This window comes from Megascapheus bottae, chromosome 32 (genome assembly GCF_031878675.1).
Source record: "Megascapheus bottae isolate mThoBot1 chromosome 32, mThoBot2.hap1, whole genome shotgun sequence".
NCBI classification, from domain to species: domain Eukaryota; kingdom Metazoa; phylum Chordata; class Mammalia; order Rodentia; family Geomyidae; genus Megascapheus; species Megascapheus bottae.
The window spans coordinates 8,479,624-8,497,923 of record NC_143540.1 but is presented as its reverse complement, the minus strand read 5'-3'; the positions used below and the strand labels follow the sequence as shown (position 1 = coordinate 8,497,923).

The following is an 18,300-nucleotide window of genomic DNA, read 5'->3' as shown; positions in this document are numbered from 1 at the left end:
CTGATGGCTCACGCCTATAATCCTAGCTACTAAATAGGCTGAGATCTGAGGATTGGTGTAAATTAAATACCAAATAAAGCCTACAGTGGAGCTGTGGTTCAAGTGGTAGCTTGCTAGCCTTGAATAAGAAAAAAAATTAGGGCCGGGAGTTTGGCCTAGTGGTAGAGTGCTAGCTTAGCACGCAAGAAGACCTGGTTTCAATTCCTGGGCACCACACACATAGAAAAAACCCGGCACCAGCCTTGAGAAAGCCCAAGGACAGTGTTCAGGCCCTGAGTTCAAGCCCCAGGACTGGCAAAAAAAAAAAAAAAAAAAAAAAGGGGGGGGGCCGGGAGTTTGGCCTACTGGTTAAAGTGCTTGCCTAGCATGCATGAAGACCCGGGTTCGATTCCTTGGTACCACATACATAGAAAAAAAGCCGGAAGTGGTGCTGAGGCTCAAGTGGTAGAGCTCTAGCCTTGAGAAAGTCCAAGGACAGTGCTCAGGCCCTGAGCTCAAGCCCAGGACTGGAAAAAAAAAAAAAAAAAAAAAAAAAACCTAAAACAAAAAATCAACAACAACAAAAAACTTGGGGATAGCTGGGTGAGATGACTTACACCTAAAATCCCAGCTACTCAGGAGGCTGAGATCTGAAGATTGTGGATCAAAGCGAGCCTAGGCACTAAAGGCTGTGAGATTCTTCCAATTAACCATTAGAAAATTGGATGTGATGCATTCGCTCAAGGAGTAGAGCAGTAGCCTTGAGCTGAAGAGTTCAAGGACAGCCCCTAGGCCCAGAGTTCAAGCCCTATGACCACAAAAATGAATAAATAAAAATTTGAAAAGCTTGGGGGTAGTTCCCAGGCTTTACAGCCTTAAGTTAGATGACTTTGACGGTAAGTGAAGGATTTCTCCTGTAGGGAAGATGATATAATGAGGTAAGAGTGGAATAGGGACTGAAAATATTGACAGTGTTCTCAATCTCACTTCAGCTTGAAACACGTAACTTAATTAACATGTATGAGGTGATACTGGCTAAAGTACCTTAACTGTCGACCAAAAATGGCTCGTGGGAAAAATGTAATATTTTTTCAGAGATCCATACTTTTGAAATGATTTCCTGTCATTTACATAGATGCACATTCCAAAAAGATTACACACTTTCTCCATGGTAAGGAAGGCAAAATTTGGTAGCAACTTTTAAATGAGTTATGATTCCAAGATGAACAGTTGCATAATATTATTATGCAGTCATATGATGATGAAGTAGTTACGACAGACCCTGTGTATGGGCTAACATTCTGAAGGACACAGCTTCTGAAGAGTTAACTATGTGCTTTGTGCTTCTCAAAAGGTGCTCACTTTGGCAGCACATATACTAAGATACAGAGAAGATTAGCATGCCCCCTATGCAAGGATGACATGTGAAACATTCCTTTTTTTTTTTTGGCACTCCTGGGCTTGAGCGCAGGGCATGAGCACTGTCCTTGGACTTTCTCAAGGCTAGAGCTCTACCACTTGAGCCTCAGCACCACTTCCGGCTTTTTTCTATGTATGTGGTACTGAGGAATTAATTGAACCCGGGTCTTTGTGCATGCTAGGCAAGCACTCTACCACAGGCCAAACTCCCAGCCCCACATTTCATGTATTTAATAAATCGCTTTTCTACATAACACAAACAACACAAAAAAGAAGCTATGTAGAAGAGTATGTAAAGTGGGTTAGTTGTTATTATTCTTTTACCTAATTTGCTAAGTGACAACCTGATTTCTGTTCCAACAGTCAGCTCAAAACCCACGTCTTTGCAAAGCCTTCCCCTGTCTAAAAGTACGTGTACTCTTGTGTTAACTGTCTCAGAACTTTCTATGAATAGTGCTCCTTGAATAATTAATACTATGCTTTCATTATATTCCTAAATTCTCCAACACAGCAATGTTTTTTTTCATGTATGTGTAACTTATCAGAAAAGACAGGCTCAGTTATTAGAGGTTATTAACTGTGTCTTCTTAACTATGAATTGCTTGTAGGAACATACATATCAAATAAAATTCCTGAATTTAGTCCTTTGAAGACTGGACATTACATAAGGAAAGAAAGTTGAGTGTGAGCCAGGCACCAGTGGCTTACAAATACAATCTAAACTATTCAGAAGTCCACAATCTGAGCATCATGGTTCAAAGCCAGCCTGGGCAGAAAATGTCCGTAAGAGTCATCGCTACTTAACCACCAGAAAACTGGAAGTGGAGCTGTGGCACAGAGTAGTAAAATGCTAGTATTGAGCTGAAGAGCTTAGGGACAGTGCCCGGGCCCCCAGTTCCAGCTCCATGAAGAATGGGGAATAAAAAGGAAAGAAAGGAAAAGACAAGTATCAACATTATTGTCAGGATAATCTTAATATTATGATGGACTGGAGACGAATACTTGTTTTTTTTGGTCTGAGACTGGGACTCAACTTGGTACCTGAACACTTTTGCTTATTGGCTAGAACTTGACCAACTAAGCCATAACTCCAATTCCAGATTATTAAGAACCTTGCAAACTAGGAATGAGTTAATTGGAATAGTCTACATAGAGCAGTGACAAATAAGCTCAAGATTGACATCTTTTTTTTTTTTTTTCAAGCCCTGAGGTTTGAATTCCTGGCCTAAGGACTGTCCTTGAGCTTTCTCAAGGCTAGAACGCTTCCAGTTGAGCCATAGCATACAACTTCGGGGTGTATGTGGTACCAAGGAATTGAACGTAGGGCTTCATGCATGCTAGGCAAGCGCTCTTCCATTAGGCCACATTCCTGGGCCCATATATTTACTTTCAGATACTATCTTCTGAGACAAATTTACGGCAATTGTTTTCTTAAAGTATGAGCAAACACCATTATTTCAGCAAAGTGACAGGGCACCAAACATGAGCCTGATCCTACAGTATAACAGTGACTCACCAAGCTTCTCTGGCTCATCAGGCCCTGTGCCTGCAATACAGCTGCTCTCTAAACCATAGGTGGGATCCACCTTCCCGGAGGCACGAGCCGCTTCCTGTACCTTCTTCACATGAGCTTCAACCAATTCCAGCGGCACCTCCTCCCGGACCCGAGAAAACTCCTCTGGTTCAAGAATAAAAATGGAATTGTGAGCTCGCTTTCCATAAGTATTTGTTTGCAAGTTAAGATCGTCAAAGTATCTGACACAGTTCAAATCCCAGTATCACCAAGAAAGAAAAGCAGTAACTTACAAGCTATTATAAAAATATTTTCTTTAAAACTCTATAGAATACACGGTTACTATATAGGCTAATTGTCCCCTTTGTTTACTAGTATAAAACTTAAATATGTAAAATATAAATATCCACACGTTTATAAAATATTCAAATTTGAAATAAAGCTAAGTATCCATACCAAGTGCTGCTTTTGCTGCAGCAGATGCTACACGAGGGTCCACCACAGATGCCAGAAAAGCAACAGTACTCATAACTGGATTTCCAGACTGGCTGAAAGGGACAGGCTGGTAGGCCAGAGGACCGAGGGAAGCATCGGAATTCTCAAGGTATGGGTCTTCAATGGGAAGCCTCAAGAAGTGGAGTATGCATTCATCCTGAGTTCGGCTGCCCACATGTTCTGATACTTTGTTCCAATCATCCTTGTACATTTCCAGAGCCTAAATTGACATTTAATATCACCAAACAAGAAAATAATTATGTAGCAAAACAAATGTCATTTAGGAAAAAGAAGTTTTAAAAAAAAATAAATAAAAAGGCCAGGTTGGCCTTGAGCTCCTAAATCCTTCTGCTTCAGCCTCTAGTGGCAGGAGTCCAGATGTGTATCTAGATAACTGAGGAAGACAGCTGAAACAAATTAGTGAGAACTCCACCTTGACTAATAACCAGTGAAGGAGCTCAAGCCTGGCATTTAAAAACACTGGAGGGGGGCCGGGAGTTTGGTCTAGTGGTTAAAGTGCTTGCCTAGCATGCACGAAGACCCGGGTTTGATTCCTTGGTAACACATACATAGAAAAAAGCTGGAAGTGGTGCTGAGGCTCAAGTGGTAGAGCTCTAGCCTTGAGAAAGTCCAAGGACAGTGCTCATGCCCTGAGCTCAAGCCCAGGACTGGCAAAAAAAATAAATAAAAAACAAAAAAACACTGGAGGGGGCAGGGAGTTTGGCCAAGTGCTTTGCTATATGTGGGAAGACCAGGCTTCAACTTCCCCGTACCCCATACATATAAAAAGCTAGAAGTGGTGCTGTGGCTCAAGTGGTAGAACACTAACTAGTCTTACCCTGAGTTCAGTCCCCAGGACTGGTTCCCCCCAAAAGCCAAACCAAAAGAAAACACTGGAGGTGGGGCTGGGTGACTCCCTGGAATCACATACACAGAAAAAGACAGAAGTGCAAACAAACACACAAAAAAATACTAGAGGTATAGATCAGAGAATTATAGTTTGAGGCTGATCCTGGACAAAAACACAGCAAGTCCTATCCAGGACTATAAAAAGGATTAGACTGAGCAAACAGACTGGCTCCTAAGAGGTAGAATGCTTGTCAAGCAAGCAAAAGGCTCTGTGTTAAAATCTCTGAACCATTAAATAAAAATAGTATAAAAGTCATCTATATTCCTGTATATAATAGTATAAGCAATTTTAAATTAGAAAAAAATATTTATGACAACAAAGTGTGACCAAAGGTCAACACACACTCAAGTACTGTTCTTTAAAAAAAAAAGGGGGGGGATGGGGAACGGGAGTTTGGCCTAGTGGCAGAATGCTTGCCTAGCATGCATGAAGACCCAGGGTCGACTCCTCAGCACCACATATAAATAGAAAAAGCCAGAAATGGTGCTGTGGCTCAAGTGGTAGAGCTCTAGCCTTGAGAAAGCCCAAGGACAGTGCTTAGGCCCTGAGTTCAAGGCCCAAGACTAGCAAAAAACAAAAAAGGACAGGGTGGGGAGTTTGCCTAGCATGTGCAAAGAACTGGGATTGATTCCTTAGTACCACATACATAAGAGTTCAAGCCCCAGGACTGGCAAAAAACAAACAAAAACAACAACAAAACGGGGGAAAACAAGATGAGGGTTGGGGGAGGGGGGAAGGGAAATGGGGACCATGACATGTGAAAGGGTATCAATGTGTGGGAATTAAGGCACCATTTATCTGGTAAATATCCTGTAACCCTTCTATTAATTACAATAAAAAATATATTAAAAAAAAACAATAACAATAACAAAAAAACTTAGTAATTTATTTTAAAAGTTTCAAGATATACTATACATTAGGCTATAAAATGGCATGATACTTTTTCAAAAACCATAAGGAGTATACCACACTTATCAAATTACACAGAAATACATTTTTATTATGAATCAATCTAAAGATTTTCATTACATTTTGTGCTATTTTTCTTTTCTTCCTATTTTTTTTGTGGGATTGGGTCCTGGTTTATTGAGATGTCTTGGTATGTTGCCCAGATTAGCTTTGAACTAGCAATCTTCCTGCTCTAGTCTCCCAAGTGTTAGGATTATAGGATGCTCAACACATCTGGCTTTTAAGCCATTAATTACTCTAAATAAGTTACACAAATGGAAGACACTACTGGTAAACAATGTTGTTGAGCAAACTTATTTCTCTTTGTGTAAGGGCAGATAATACATGTTGACTCAACTGCCTGTTTAAAAGGAAAAAAAGAAAATCAACCACAGCATAGATTTCACCTGCAGGAAAGAAAATATACTAGTGTTTATGGGCACTATGGTTTTCTTGGCTATGTTCAAATAAACATGAGCTCAGCTGTTCTTACCTCACTCTATTTACTATCCACTGATCTTCAACGTAGAAGAGGAGAAAATTTAGATCATCAATAAAAGGACTGATGTTTCTAGACAGTGTTATACAAATAAGCTTTTCCTCACAGATCAAAGATTCCAAAACAATAATATAAAAGTTTTACTGCCTTGTTAAGTATTCAGAACACTACTTTTTAAGGAACATTTATGGCAAATACATTTAGAAACAAGTTTGAAATGGAAGAAAAACACATGACTCTGCATCACTGATAATGGACAAGTGAGACTAAATTAAAATAGTAGAAGAAACCTTTCTGAGCTGCTGTGCTTTACACATAAAAGTCTAAGAGGGAGGCTGGGCATGGTGGGGGGGCTCCCCCCTGTAATCCTAGCTGCTAAGGAGGCTGAGATCTGAGGATCATGGTTCAAAGCCAGCCTGGGCACTGAAGTCTGTAAGCTAAGACTTCAAGTATGAAAAGGCTGTTTTTAATTTGAATGTCTAGGGAATCAAATTAGAGCACTAGCAAGCACAAGAAGCTATCTAGTGGCATTTTAGCACAAATCAAAGCAGTGAGAACACTGAACTGTCTTAGTAGCTCCCTGATTCTGCACTGCCACACGTACAACAAAGTAATTAGCTATACTTAAAATATTCCTAATGATGCTCTGGGAGAGTGGCCCTGCGGTAGGGTTTGCCTAACGTGCACAGAGCCCTGGGTTCTGTTCCTCAGTACCACAGACTCAGAAAAAGTCAGAAGTGGTGTTGTAGGCTTAAGTGGTAGTGTCTTGAGAAAAGCCCGAGGACAGTGCCAGGCCTGAGTCCAAGCCTCAGGACTGGCAGCAAAAAAACTGAATTAAAATTAAAAATAATAGGGGCCGGGAGTTTGGCCTACTGGTAGAGTGCTTGCCTAGCATGCACGAAGACCCGGGATTCGATTCCTTGGTAACCCACATACATAGCAAAAAGCCAGAAGTGGTGATGAGGCTCCAGTGGTAGAGTGCTAGCCTTGAGAAAGTTCAAGGACACTGCTCAAGCCCTGAGCTCAAGCCCAGGACTGGCAAAAAAAAATAAATAAATAAAAATAAAAATAAAAATAAAATAAATAAAATAAAAATAATAAAATTGCAAAAATTAACAATCTTGTTAATCTAAGTTGCACCATGCATGTTTTAAAATATGTGATACTGTGACACGGGACGTAAAAGAAAAGATGGGACATCCAAAATCAAGGCATGAGGGCTGCACTAGTGTTAAATTGGACTTTTTTTGGTTGGACATCACAAGTGGATTTAAGATGCTAGCCATAGCATTTTAACACAAGTACACTGCACCTTATGTGAGTAATGTGATCCAGTGCTCACTGGCTTACCTCCAGGAGGAGAAGAGTCTCCTGTTCTGTCCACTCCCTTCCAGCACTCGCACCTTTACTCTAAAAAGTAAAACCAGAAATTCATCACTCAAAAGGATGGAACTCAGAGGATGATGGCTATACAAGGACCAAGGTTAATCTCTCAATAAATAAAAGATTCAAGGGAAATCATCATATTCCCAACACTTGTTGTTGTTTTTCAGGGGGGGGGGAGGGGAAGACGACACACTACTAGGGTTTTCAACTCAAGAGCTTCTTGCTTGGTAAGTAAGCATTCTTATGATTTGAGCCATCCTAACAGCCTGTGGCACTGGTAATTTTTATGATCGAGTCTCTTTTTATCCATTTGCCTGCGCTTCCATTCATCATTTTGATGATAATGGCACCCAACCATTGATAAAAATGCTATGTGATGAACTGGAGAGTCAAATCGGTGTTTTACTGAGAACAAACATCCATCCTCCCACTTTATCTCAAAACATACTCTGAGAACCCATGAAGCACGGACATGTTTTATGCTGATAGCAGGGTTTGAGCAAAGGGTCTCCAGCTTACACAAATGGTGCTCTACTGCTTCACATATTTTATCCCAGATTTTGCTTTTTTTGGGGTCTGTCCTGGGGTTTGAACTCAGGGTCTGAGCACTGTCCTTGGACTTTTCTCAGCTCTACCACTTGGGCCATAGCATCACTTCCAGCTTTTTTCTATGTATGTGGTACTAAGGAATCAAACGCGGTCTTTGTGAATGCTAGGGAAGCACTCTACCATTGGGTCAAGCTCCCAGGCCCAGATTTTGCTTTTGTTTTTTTTTTTTAAATGAAAGAATTTATTAACATTGATCTTTGCATACTGCAAATGACGTATTTAATAAACAGGCATTCAAAAGGGAATTTCGATATACAATCACTGGCACTTAGATTTTAGAACATAATCAAAATTAGGCTGAGGGTTTGTATGTCATAGATACGTAATAATCTATGCTTTTTATATTTGGAGATAAATGAGTCCGATTTTTTGTGTTTTTTTGCCCAGACTGGTTTTTTGAATCATATACTCCACTGAACCAGTGCTGAGAACTCACAAACCTTTTATGTCTAAATTGGCCATGAAGAATCACGATTCTACTGGGGATCAGTGTCTCACGTCTATAATTTTAGCTACTTTGGAGGTTGAGATTTGAGGAATTCTGCTTCTAAGCCAGACCAGGCAGGAAAATCTGTGAGATATTTACCTCCAATGAATTACCAGAAGAATCATGATCCCTAAGTAGCAAGGATTATAGGCTACATCTACCAATCCCACTGGTTCTATGGGGGAGTGGGTGCGGGGCCCGCGTTGGTAGAGGTACTTCAACTTTGGGCTTGTGTACTGCCTTTGACTTTGTTTGCTCAAAGCCAGTGCTATACCACCTGAGCCTCAGATCCATTTCGAGCTTCCTGGAGGTAAACTGGAGATAAGAGTCTCATAAACTTGCCTGTCTAGGCTGGCTTTCAATTCAAATTGTGATCCTCAGACCTCCTCCTCTTGTGTAGCAAGGATTATAGGCATGAGCCAAAGGCACCTATCAGCTCTGGTTATTTTATTATTTTTTATTTTTGCTGCCAGTCCTGGGCTTGAGCTCAGGGCCTGAGCACTGTCCTTGGACTTTCTCAAGGCTAGAGCTCTACCACTTGAGCCTCAGCACCACTTCCGGCTTTTTTCTATGTATGTGGTACCGAGGAATCGAACCCGGGTCTTCGTGCATGCTAGGCAAGCACTTTACCACTAGGCCAAACTCCTGGCCCTGCTCTGGTTATTTTTTATTTATTTTATTTATTTTTTTTTGCTCTGGTTATTTTTAAGACAGGATTTTATCTTTTGCCTTGGCAGGCCTGGACCTTGATTCTATTGATACTAATCACCGCAGATATGATAACAAGCAAACTAAAATTTTTTCTAAAATATATTGGTTATAGTCACTAAAAATTCCTATCTATTAACTACATATAGGAAGAAAAAGTTAAGTTGTTTTACAAAATAGTGGCTCACTTCCCCAGAATACAAATCTTATTGTCTCATAAAAAATGATACACATTAAAAAACAAAGAAGATAGACTAGGCTATATTTTATGTTTGCTTAGAAAACAACTCCTTACCTTAGCTAATGTTTTCTTGGAGTAAATGTCGGTACGAAGACCAAAGTTCTGCAAGTCAATTGGTTTTTCTTTGTTCTTCTCAGGAAAATTTAACATCTGCTGAGCAGCAGGAACCTAGAATCAGACAAACAAAAGGACAACATTAATTTGTGCGAAGTTGAAAAGATAAAATATTTTAAAAAGCTAACGTCATATGGTTTTAATATCAACACATAACAGGGTGTGTTGGCATCTGAAGAGCTTAAAGCTTTTATATAATCAAATCCCTATATTTTTGGAAGTGGGTAATACTTTCAGCAAATATTATTTGTAAGGAAATCCAACTCCCCAAGTTACTTTTAAGGCTATCCATTCCATGATGCAAAAATGGAGACTTCTAATCTGTTTACACAATGCCAGAATCTATATTTCTAAATATCTGAAACCCCTTTAAAAAGAGAAAAAGAACAAAGAAGTATCATTTCTAGTAGATTCTCCTTAAAAAAAAAAAAAAAAAAAAGTAGAGCTGTGGCTTAAATTGTAGAGTGCTAGCTTTGAGCAGAAGAGTTCAAGACAGTGTCCAGATTTTGAATTTAAGCCCCACAACAGGGCATGGGGAGTAAGAACATTGACAACACTAACGCCGACAACACCGAACTATACTTTCAGGCTACAGACCTTATAAAAATTCTGCATAAGGGGCCAGGAGTGTGACCTAGTGGTAGAGTGCTTACCTAGCGTGCACGAAGACCTGGGCTGAATTCCTTGATACCACATATATAGAAAAAGCTGGAAATGGTACTGTGGCTCAAGTGGTATAGTGATGGCCTAAAGAAAGCCCAAGGGCAGGCTGGGAGTTTGGCCTAGTGGTTAAAGTGCTTGCCTAACATGCACGAAGACCCGGGTTCGATTCCTTGGTACCACATATAGAGAAAAAGCCAGAAGTAGTGCTGAGGCTCAAGTGGTAGAGTTCTAGCCTTGAGAAAGTCCAAGGACAGTGCTCAGGCTCTGAGCTCAAGCTCAGGACTGGCAAAAAAAAAAAAGAAAGCCCAAGGGCAATGCTTAGGCCCTGAGTTTAAGCCCCAGGAATGGTAAAAAATAAATGAACAAATAAAGTCTACTCTAAATCTTTTTTTGGAACCTATGAATATTTTAAATTCACATTTATAGGATATAGGATGCATGAAATTTTTATGGCATCTGTTTTTGGTTGGTCATGGAGCTAGAACTCTGGGCTGGGAGCTGTCCCTAAGCTCTTCAGCTCAAAGCTACCCCCCTTCCCCTGGGCCTGGGCATTGTCCCTGAGCTTTTCATCTCAAAGCTACCATGCTACCCTTGAACAACAGCCTCACTTCCCATTTTCCAGTCGTTAACTGGTGAACCATGATCCTTAGATCTCAGCCCCTTGAGTAGCTAGGAATACAGGTATGAGCCACCGCGCCCAGCATTTTTTTTTTATTAGCTATTTGATAACACAAAGATAAAAAGGCCGAAAGCATAAAAATATAGCATTTCATAGTATGCTGAATAATTTACTTAGAATTGGTAGTAGAGCAGTCCCTGAAAACTTATATATATTATTATGAACTCAAATATTTGAACAACAGGAAATATATACATTGGTAAACTAAAAATTAAAAAAAAGCTAAAAACAGCACCAAAATACTATCACATTATAGTAATAATTACTTCTAAATAGAAATGCTTTATGTGCTTTCTATTGGTATATATACCTGAAAAAAAAATCCAACCCTAATTTACCTGTGGTGATCGAAGGTGCAGAGGCACAAGCCCAGAAGGGGTGTCGGCGAGGACATTGAAATGAGGAGTGGGAGGGGGCCCCATAGCCATCGGTCGACTTTCTGGATCAACTTGGTAATTAACAAGTCCCCACTGCTCTAAGAAGGCATGAACCCTAAAGAAAAAAGCTCCAAAAATTAAAATTCAAAGAATGAACTTCAAGTCTTCATCAATAAATGGTGAAAAACAAACAAGCAAAAAACAAAATATGGGGCCAGGAGTATAGCCTAGTGGTAGAGTGCTCACCTAGAGTGCATGAAGCCTTGGGTCGATTCCTCAGTACCACATACACAGAAAAAGCTGGAAGTGGCGCTATGGCTCAAGTGAAAAGTGCTAGCCTTGAACAAAAAGTGTCCAAAGACAATGCCCAAGCCCTAAGCCAAGCCCCAGGACTGGCCAACCCCAACAACAACAACAACAAATACAATACGCATATATGGTTCTCTATGGGCTGGAAGACAACCTGTTCTGAACAGACTTGGTACTGTGTACGAAAGAAAATTTCTACAAACTCAAAATAATGTTAGTAACATAGAACCCCAGGACTTAGTATAAAGTCCAATAGTGTAATTGTATTACTAAGAAAACAAATGCTCATTTATGCACATAATCAAAGAACATACACTAAAACTAATTCACAGAAGGAAACACATGCTTGGGTTTTACTCTAGGGCACTTTATTTTACTTGTTTCTTTTGCTCAAGCCAAACCTACTACCACTACACCAGTACACTTCTGGTTTTCTGAATTTACTGGAGATAGAAACTCACAGAATTCCCACCCCCAGGGAGGTTTTGAACCTCAATGCTCAGACACCTGAGTAGCTAGGATTATAGGTATAAGCTCACTGGTACCTGCTCTATACCTAAAATCTTTATGATCTGACTGTGTAATACACAAACATCAAGCATAAAAACCTAGAAAAACTATTTAAAAAAAAACATGGAACTTAAAATACAATAGCTAAGATTTAGATGTTTTACTAGTCAAAAATACCCAGCCTGGGGCCAGGAATTTGGACTAGTGGCAGAGTGCTTGCCTAGCATGTACAAAGACCCGGGTTTGATACCTCGGTACCACATATATAGGAAAAAAAAAGCCAGAAGTGGTGCTGAGGCTCAAGTGGTAGACCTTTAGCTTTAAGAAAATCCAAGGACCAGTGCTCAGGCCGTGAGCTCAAGCCCAGGACTGGCAAAAAAAACAAAAACAAAACAAAAACAAAAACAAAATCAAAAACCAAAAAACCCACAATTCAGCCTGGCAATAGACTCAGACATGTAAATATCAACTATTGGAAAAGCTGAGATCAGAATATTGAGACATGAGGACAGTTCAAGGCAAAGGTTGGGTGTGATGAAGCATATATTTAAAAGTAAACATGAGGATCAATCCTGATGATAAGAGATCGGTAGTGCCTGCCTAGTAAATGAAAACCCAAGTTCAAACCCTACTACCATAATATTAAAAAAAAAAAAAGAAAAGAGAAACATGTACAGCTTAATCAAATATTTAAAAGTAATGCATTAGTAACTGCCTGTAGTGAAATTTCTAAGAAAAAGTTCAACATCTTACCTCATCACGGCACACACATCTCCAGTTAAGTTCCTTCGACAAGCAGTGCTGGTTAAATACTCTTGTGGGTTTAGACGGTATGTGTCAATCATAAAGTTTCGATATGCTAGGTATCTGAAAAAAAGTTCATAAAGTAGTCACACCTTTCAGAATCAGAATTACTTCAGACTGTTCACAACCATATTCAACAGTGGTACTACTGGTGATACAGCATTAAGCATTTAGCTTTTCTAATGTATACACACATATACACATTTGTTATGTATAGTAAGTCATATAATCTGAGATTAATGTCAAGTCATAAACATAAAACTTTGTGATGGAGATTCATGAATAAAATAGTTGCCTGCAGAATACCAGTTAACTCAGTTAAGCAGTCCTCTATACATCAGGCATCTCCCATGCAGTAAAATTCAATATTCAAAAGCTTTTTATAAAATAGAGTCTATTATGATACTATCTTCAGATAAGAAAAACTAAAGTACAGAGTTGTTAAGGAATTATACTGGAGGGGCCAGGAGTTTGGTCTAGTAGTAGACTGCTTGCCTAGCATGCACAAAGACCTGGGTTCAATTCCTCAGTGCCAGATATACAGAAAAGCTGGAAGTGGTGCTATGTCTCAAGTGGTAGAGTGCTAGCCTCAAGGAAAGCCCAAAGACAGTGCGCAGGCCCTGAGATGGAGCCCCAGGACTGGGGGAAAAAAATAATTCTACGAGGGACTGGGAGTGTGGCTTAGTTGTAGAGTGTTTCCCTAGCATGCATGAAGTCTTGGATTTGATTCCTTAATACCACAGAAACAGAAAAGGCTGGAAGTGGTACTGGGGATCAAACGTTAGGGAGCTATCCTTGAGCACAGAGAGCCTCAGGGACAGAGCGCAGGCCCTGAGATCAAGCCCTAGAATTGGCCAGCAAAACAAAGAATTCTACCAGATAAAGGATTGGTAAACTATGGTGCCTGAATTCAATATGTGCAGTGTAGTGGAATGTGTGCTCTCAACCACTGCTTAATTTCATCTGTATAATATTCCCAGAGCTATAACAGTAATATATCCTTCTGGCATATGCAAGAAGTAGAAGTTATAATGCCAAATTCACAGGGGTAAAATAAAAACGTACCAAAATGAGAGAAAAAAAAGTCACCAGTGTTACCACATTCCAAAAAAAAAAAAAAACAAAAAAAGAATTACTGCCACAAGAAATATATTTAAACTCACAACGGTATTAAGGAGTTTGAGGCTTAATAAAGCAACTGTGGTAGCCTAAAGGGAGCTACCACTGAGTAAGTAGAGTACACTGCTCCAAAAAGGACACAAAATACACACAGAAGACTGGAAGAAGTAAAACTGGCTAACATAAAATTTTGCTTTTAAGGAGAAAACTCCCAAAAATATAAAAGGTAGTCCCAAATATGATAGGCAAATAAGCTAGGAGAACACATCTATGTACAAAAAGTACCAGGACTTCATATGCCAAATCTGTCATTCTTGACTTATCTGAATATCAAAGGCATTCCAATGGCAGGCTAAAATTATCTTCTATATGAAAAAGCCTTAAACTACTACTTATTTGTCACTGAATTATCCATGTTACATTGGTTTGTTTTTTTTTTTTTGCCAGTCCTGGGCTTGAGCTCAGGGCCTGAGCACTGACCTTGGACTTTCTCAAGGCTAGAGCTCTACCACTTGAGCCTCAGCACCACTTCCAGCTTTTTTCTATGTATGTGGTACCGAGGAATCGAACCCGGGTCTTCATGCATGCTAGGCAAGCACTTTAACCACTAGGCCGAACTCCCGGCCCTCCATGTTACATTGTTATATCTGAAAAATGGTGAGAGATTTTAATAGTTGTAATATAGATATTTCAATGTGTAATCGCATGTAAGAGAGAACAGGTTGGTTCTTGTCAGTGTAGGACAGATCTACTCTAGAAAAACACAGAAATATTTCTTGCCAAACCTCCTTCTAATTAAGTTGGTCATATTTCCAATGCACAAGCACAGACATGATTTATGCAATTAAGCTCAATTCACATGCAGCTGTATCACCATAGATGACCATTAATCATTAAGATAAATGGCGATTCCATATTCTCCAGGATTCTTAACATGTGTCTAGATGAGTACCATTCAGGAGCACACATAAGAGATGCAGGGGAAAATGCACCTCAATACCTTTTGCTGAATTCTATCTTTAACTGAAAGAATGGATGTAGAAATAATAAAAGGTTTGCAAAGAAAAAAAAAGTTCATTTATTTTACTTCTTATTTTTACTTTGCCACTGCTGGGGCTGCAACTCTGGGCCCGGGGCACTGTCTTTGAGCTTTTATGCTCAAGGTTAGCACTCTATGACCTGAGCCACAGTTCTACTCCCAGCCTGTTTTTGATGGCTAACTGGAGATTCAAGTCTCAGACTTTTATACCCAGGATAGCCTCCTGACTAGTTAGGATTACAGGTGTAAAACTCTGGTGCCTGGCACCAATTTCTTCCATAGTAAAGGATGCTGTGAAAATGAGATATGAACAATGTTCTGAATGGAATAACCACCAGCAATAGCAAACTGGGAAATATCTTTTAAGAATTCTTGCCATGAAAATAACAGACAAGTTTCCTAAAATAAAAGGCTCACATTTCTGGAGTCTTTGATTTGTTTTTTCCATTGAAAAACTCAGGAAGCGCGCGCCGTTCAATCACATGAATACTAAAAGGGGGAAAAAAAAAAACATTGAGAAACTTTTTGAAAGAGAAGAAAAATGTTCCAATTGAGCTATTCTATGTTTAACTTTAAAGGTGTAAGTGATAAACCCAATAACTATTTACCAGAACTAATTACACTGGATGGGTTCTTTGTAGTAATAGAAAGTAAGCAAATTGCCCTGAAACTAAAAAATAAGTTTACAAAATGTTACAATCCTAAATTATAACAACTTTCACCCTTATTCTGACAAGCATAATCACTTGCAAAGATAATCACTTTGTTTCCCTTCATTCTCACCATTTCCTTACTAAAAAGCCTAATTTGATGGTAAGCTTTCCCACTCCTCAGCTGCCACACTTACAGATGGAAGAAGGCCACTCACCAGTTATAATCAAACCAAGATGCATAGCTGGGAATAATAATGTGATTGGTCTGTTCTGTTACATTATCTTCACCAGAGTCAACTGAGCGGCTCTGGTCACCTTTGCTAGGATCTTCATCTTCCTTTTGGGAAAAAAAAAAAAAAATCCCAAGTCACAAAGATACAGCTTCTACTCAGGGCCTTGGGTATGTTGGTTCCTGAAATTTTTTTTTGCCAAAGCTAGCATTCTACGATTTGAGCCATTTCCTGCATTTTGCTGGTTATTTGGAGATCAGTCTCATAGATTTTCATGCTTGCATTGGCTGTGAACTGTGTTACTCAGATCTCAGCCTCCTAAGTAGTTAGGATTACAGATAAGAGTCACAAGTGCCCAGCTCTGATATTATTATAAAGAGGCCACAGATACTAACAAAGCATAACTAGACTATCTTTCTTTTCAACCAGCACCAAATTGAAAGCAGAGTGGTGGCTCAAGGGGTAAAGTACCAGGCTTAACCAAAAAGCTAAAGGTCAGTACCCAGGTCCTGAATTCAAGCCTTACTACTAACACAAAGAGGACTTCTAAGGACATTTCAAATTAAAGTTTCTACTCAAATATGCACAACTGGAGGAACAATGCACAAGAAGAGACTGAAATAAACATTTACCTTTCCTCCTGTTGTGACTGCTTCTTCATCCTGTTCATCTGTAAAATCAAAACACACAGGTAAATGCCACTTGAATTTTATGAAATCTTTATGGTCTGAAAACTGGTACTGGATACAGAGAAGTATTGAAAGAAACAATTTTTTTAATCAGTCATTGTGCTTGAACTTGGGTTCTGGGAGCTGTTCCCAAGCTCTTTTGCTTAAGGCTAGCACTCTACACAGCCACAACTATATTTGATAGGCTTACCTAGATCTGCTACTGTTCCTCCTTTAACAGGTGTATTTTCACTATCTTTCTTTGGGTTTACTAGAAAGAAAGAAAAAAAATCCAACAAAAGCAAAAGTTAGAGGAAAAATTGTCCATGGTTTTCTAAAACAGAACATGAAATCTCTACATAATTTACTGCTTACATTCATAAAAGTAATAAAGCTCAACTATAGCATGTGAACACTTACTAGATTCTAATTAAAATGCTCAAGTAGCAAAATATTAACAAACCCATTGATAGTCAGTACCCCTCTACCCCCCCCTTTATTTTTTTTGCAAGGTCTGGGCTTGAACTCAGGGACTGAACATTGTCCTTGGACACTTTCTTCAAGGCTAGCTCTCTACCACTTGAGCCACAGTGCCACTTATGGCTTTTTTTATGTATGTGGTACCAAGGCACTGAACCCAGGTCTTCCTGCATGCTAGGCAAGCACTCTACTAATAGGCCAAACTCCCCCTCTCCTTTTTTTTTTTAAGATTTCAATAATTTTTTGGTTCTAATTTCCTTCCTTTCTTCTTTCCTTCTTCCTTTTTCTCTCCCTTTTCCCCTCCCCAACCTCTCTCTTTTTTAACTTGCTAACCCGGGGCTTGAACTCAGGGTCTGGGCACTGTCCTTTGTCCTTGGGCTTTCTCTACAAAGCTATGAGGCTCTTTTTTTTTTTTTTTGGCCAGTCCTGGGCTTGAGCTCAGGGCCTGAGCACTGTCCTTGGGCTTTCCTCAAGGCTAGTGTTCTACCCTGAGCCACCACACCATTTCTGGCTTTTTCTATGTATGTGGTACTGAGGAATTGAACCCGGGTCTTCGTGCATGCTAGGCAGGCACTCTACCACTAGGCCAAACTCCCAGCCCCAGCTAGGAGGCTTTTATCTCCAAGAGGGGCTGAAGCTCAAGGGTAGGGTGGTAGCCTTGAGCTGAAGAGCTCAGGGACAGTGCCCAGGCAGAGTTCAAGACCCATGACCCATGAAAAAAAAAAGATGTAGGTGACTTATTTAATCTCAGTAAATTTTCCAATTAAGAAATAGCCAACAACTGTACAAATGGCAGGGAAATTTTAAAATACTAGTATTGAAAGAAGAAATCCATTCATACTTTGAACCCAAAGAAAAAACCTGAACAATTTTGGGAGAAAACTCTGTCGAGCACACATTCTCAGGCAGAAGAATACAAACCATTTTTGGGGAGTACCACCTCCTCTATATTGGGTACAGGAGTTGGATCTTCCATGTCCTTGGTAAGATCTTCTTGCTCATCTTCCTCTTTCTGATTTCTGCGTTTCCCGTAAAGACTAGTTTGCCTAAAACATACAGGCATATAAAATATAAGATAAAATTACAGGTACTTAGAGCACACCCATTTTGAATATCTAAATTTTTTGTAGAAATATGCTTAGAAATCACTTCTAAATACAATTGGAAAAATCAAAGCATACACAATCCTCAAATTACAGCTAATTAAAAATTAAAGTTTACAACTTAAAATGAAGTTATTAGTATCAAAAACAGGTAAAGATATCCTACAATTCAAATTGCACAGTGCACCAGAGGAAGCTTGATTTAGTATAACATTTGCCACATCAAATCAGTGGTTCCATCTGTCAGCCTAGCCACTCCCAGTTTTCTGGTGGTTCACTGCAGATAAGAGTCGCACAGTCTTTTTCTGTCTGGGCTGGCTTTGAACTTGAATCCTCCAATCTTAGCTTCCTGAGTAGC

General features: G+C 39.6%; 1 protein-coding gene and 1 pseudogene across 2 annotated transcripts in view; one reads left to right on the top strand and one right to left on the bottom strand.

Moving 5' to 3' along the window:
• Positions 1 to 18,300, bottom strand: part of Smarcc1 (SWI/SNF related BAF chromatin remodeling complex subunit C1) — a 70,981-nt gene that overhangs the window by 27,938 nt on the left and 24,743 nt on the right. For both annotated transcript variants that reach the window (XM_090323387.1, XM_090323386.1), the window contains exons 11-21: positions 17,761 to 17,885; positions 16,571 to 16,630; positions 16,324 to 16,361; positions 15,677 to 15,798; positions 15,226 to 15,297; positions 12,600 to 12,713; positions 10,989 to 11,142; positions 9,249 to 9,362; positions 7,114 to 7,173; positions 3,368 to 3,626; positions 2,915 to 3,076 (exon numbers count right to left, since the gene is read on the bottom strand). In XM_090323387.1, the coding sequence (XP_090179513.1) occupies positions 2,915 to 3,076; positions 3,368 to 3,626; positions 7,114 to 7,173; positions 9,249 to 9,362; positions 10,989 to 11,142; positions 12,600 to 12,713; positions 15,226 to 15,297; positions 15,677 to 15,798; positions 16,324 to 16,361; positions 16,571 to 16,630; positions 17,761 to 17,885 (1,280 nt within the window). The remainder of the gene's footprint in view (positions 1 to 2,914; positions 3,077 to 3,367; positions 3,627 to 7,113; positions 7,174 to 9,248; positions 9,363 to 10,988; positions 11,143 to 12,599; positions 12,714 to 15,225; positions 15,298 to 15,676; positions 15,799 to 16,323; positions 16,362 to 16,570; positions 16,631 to 17,760; positions 17,886 to 18,300) is intronic.
• On the top strand, positions 1,334 to 1,423 carry LOC150043226 (U6 spliceosomal RNA; annotated as a pseudogene).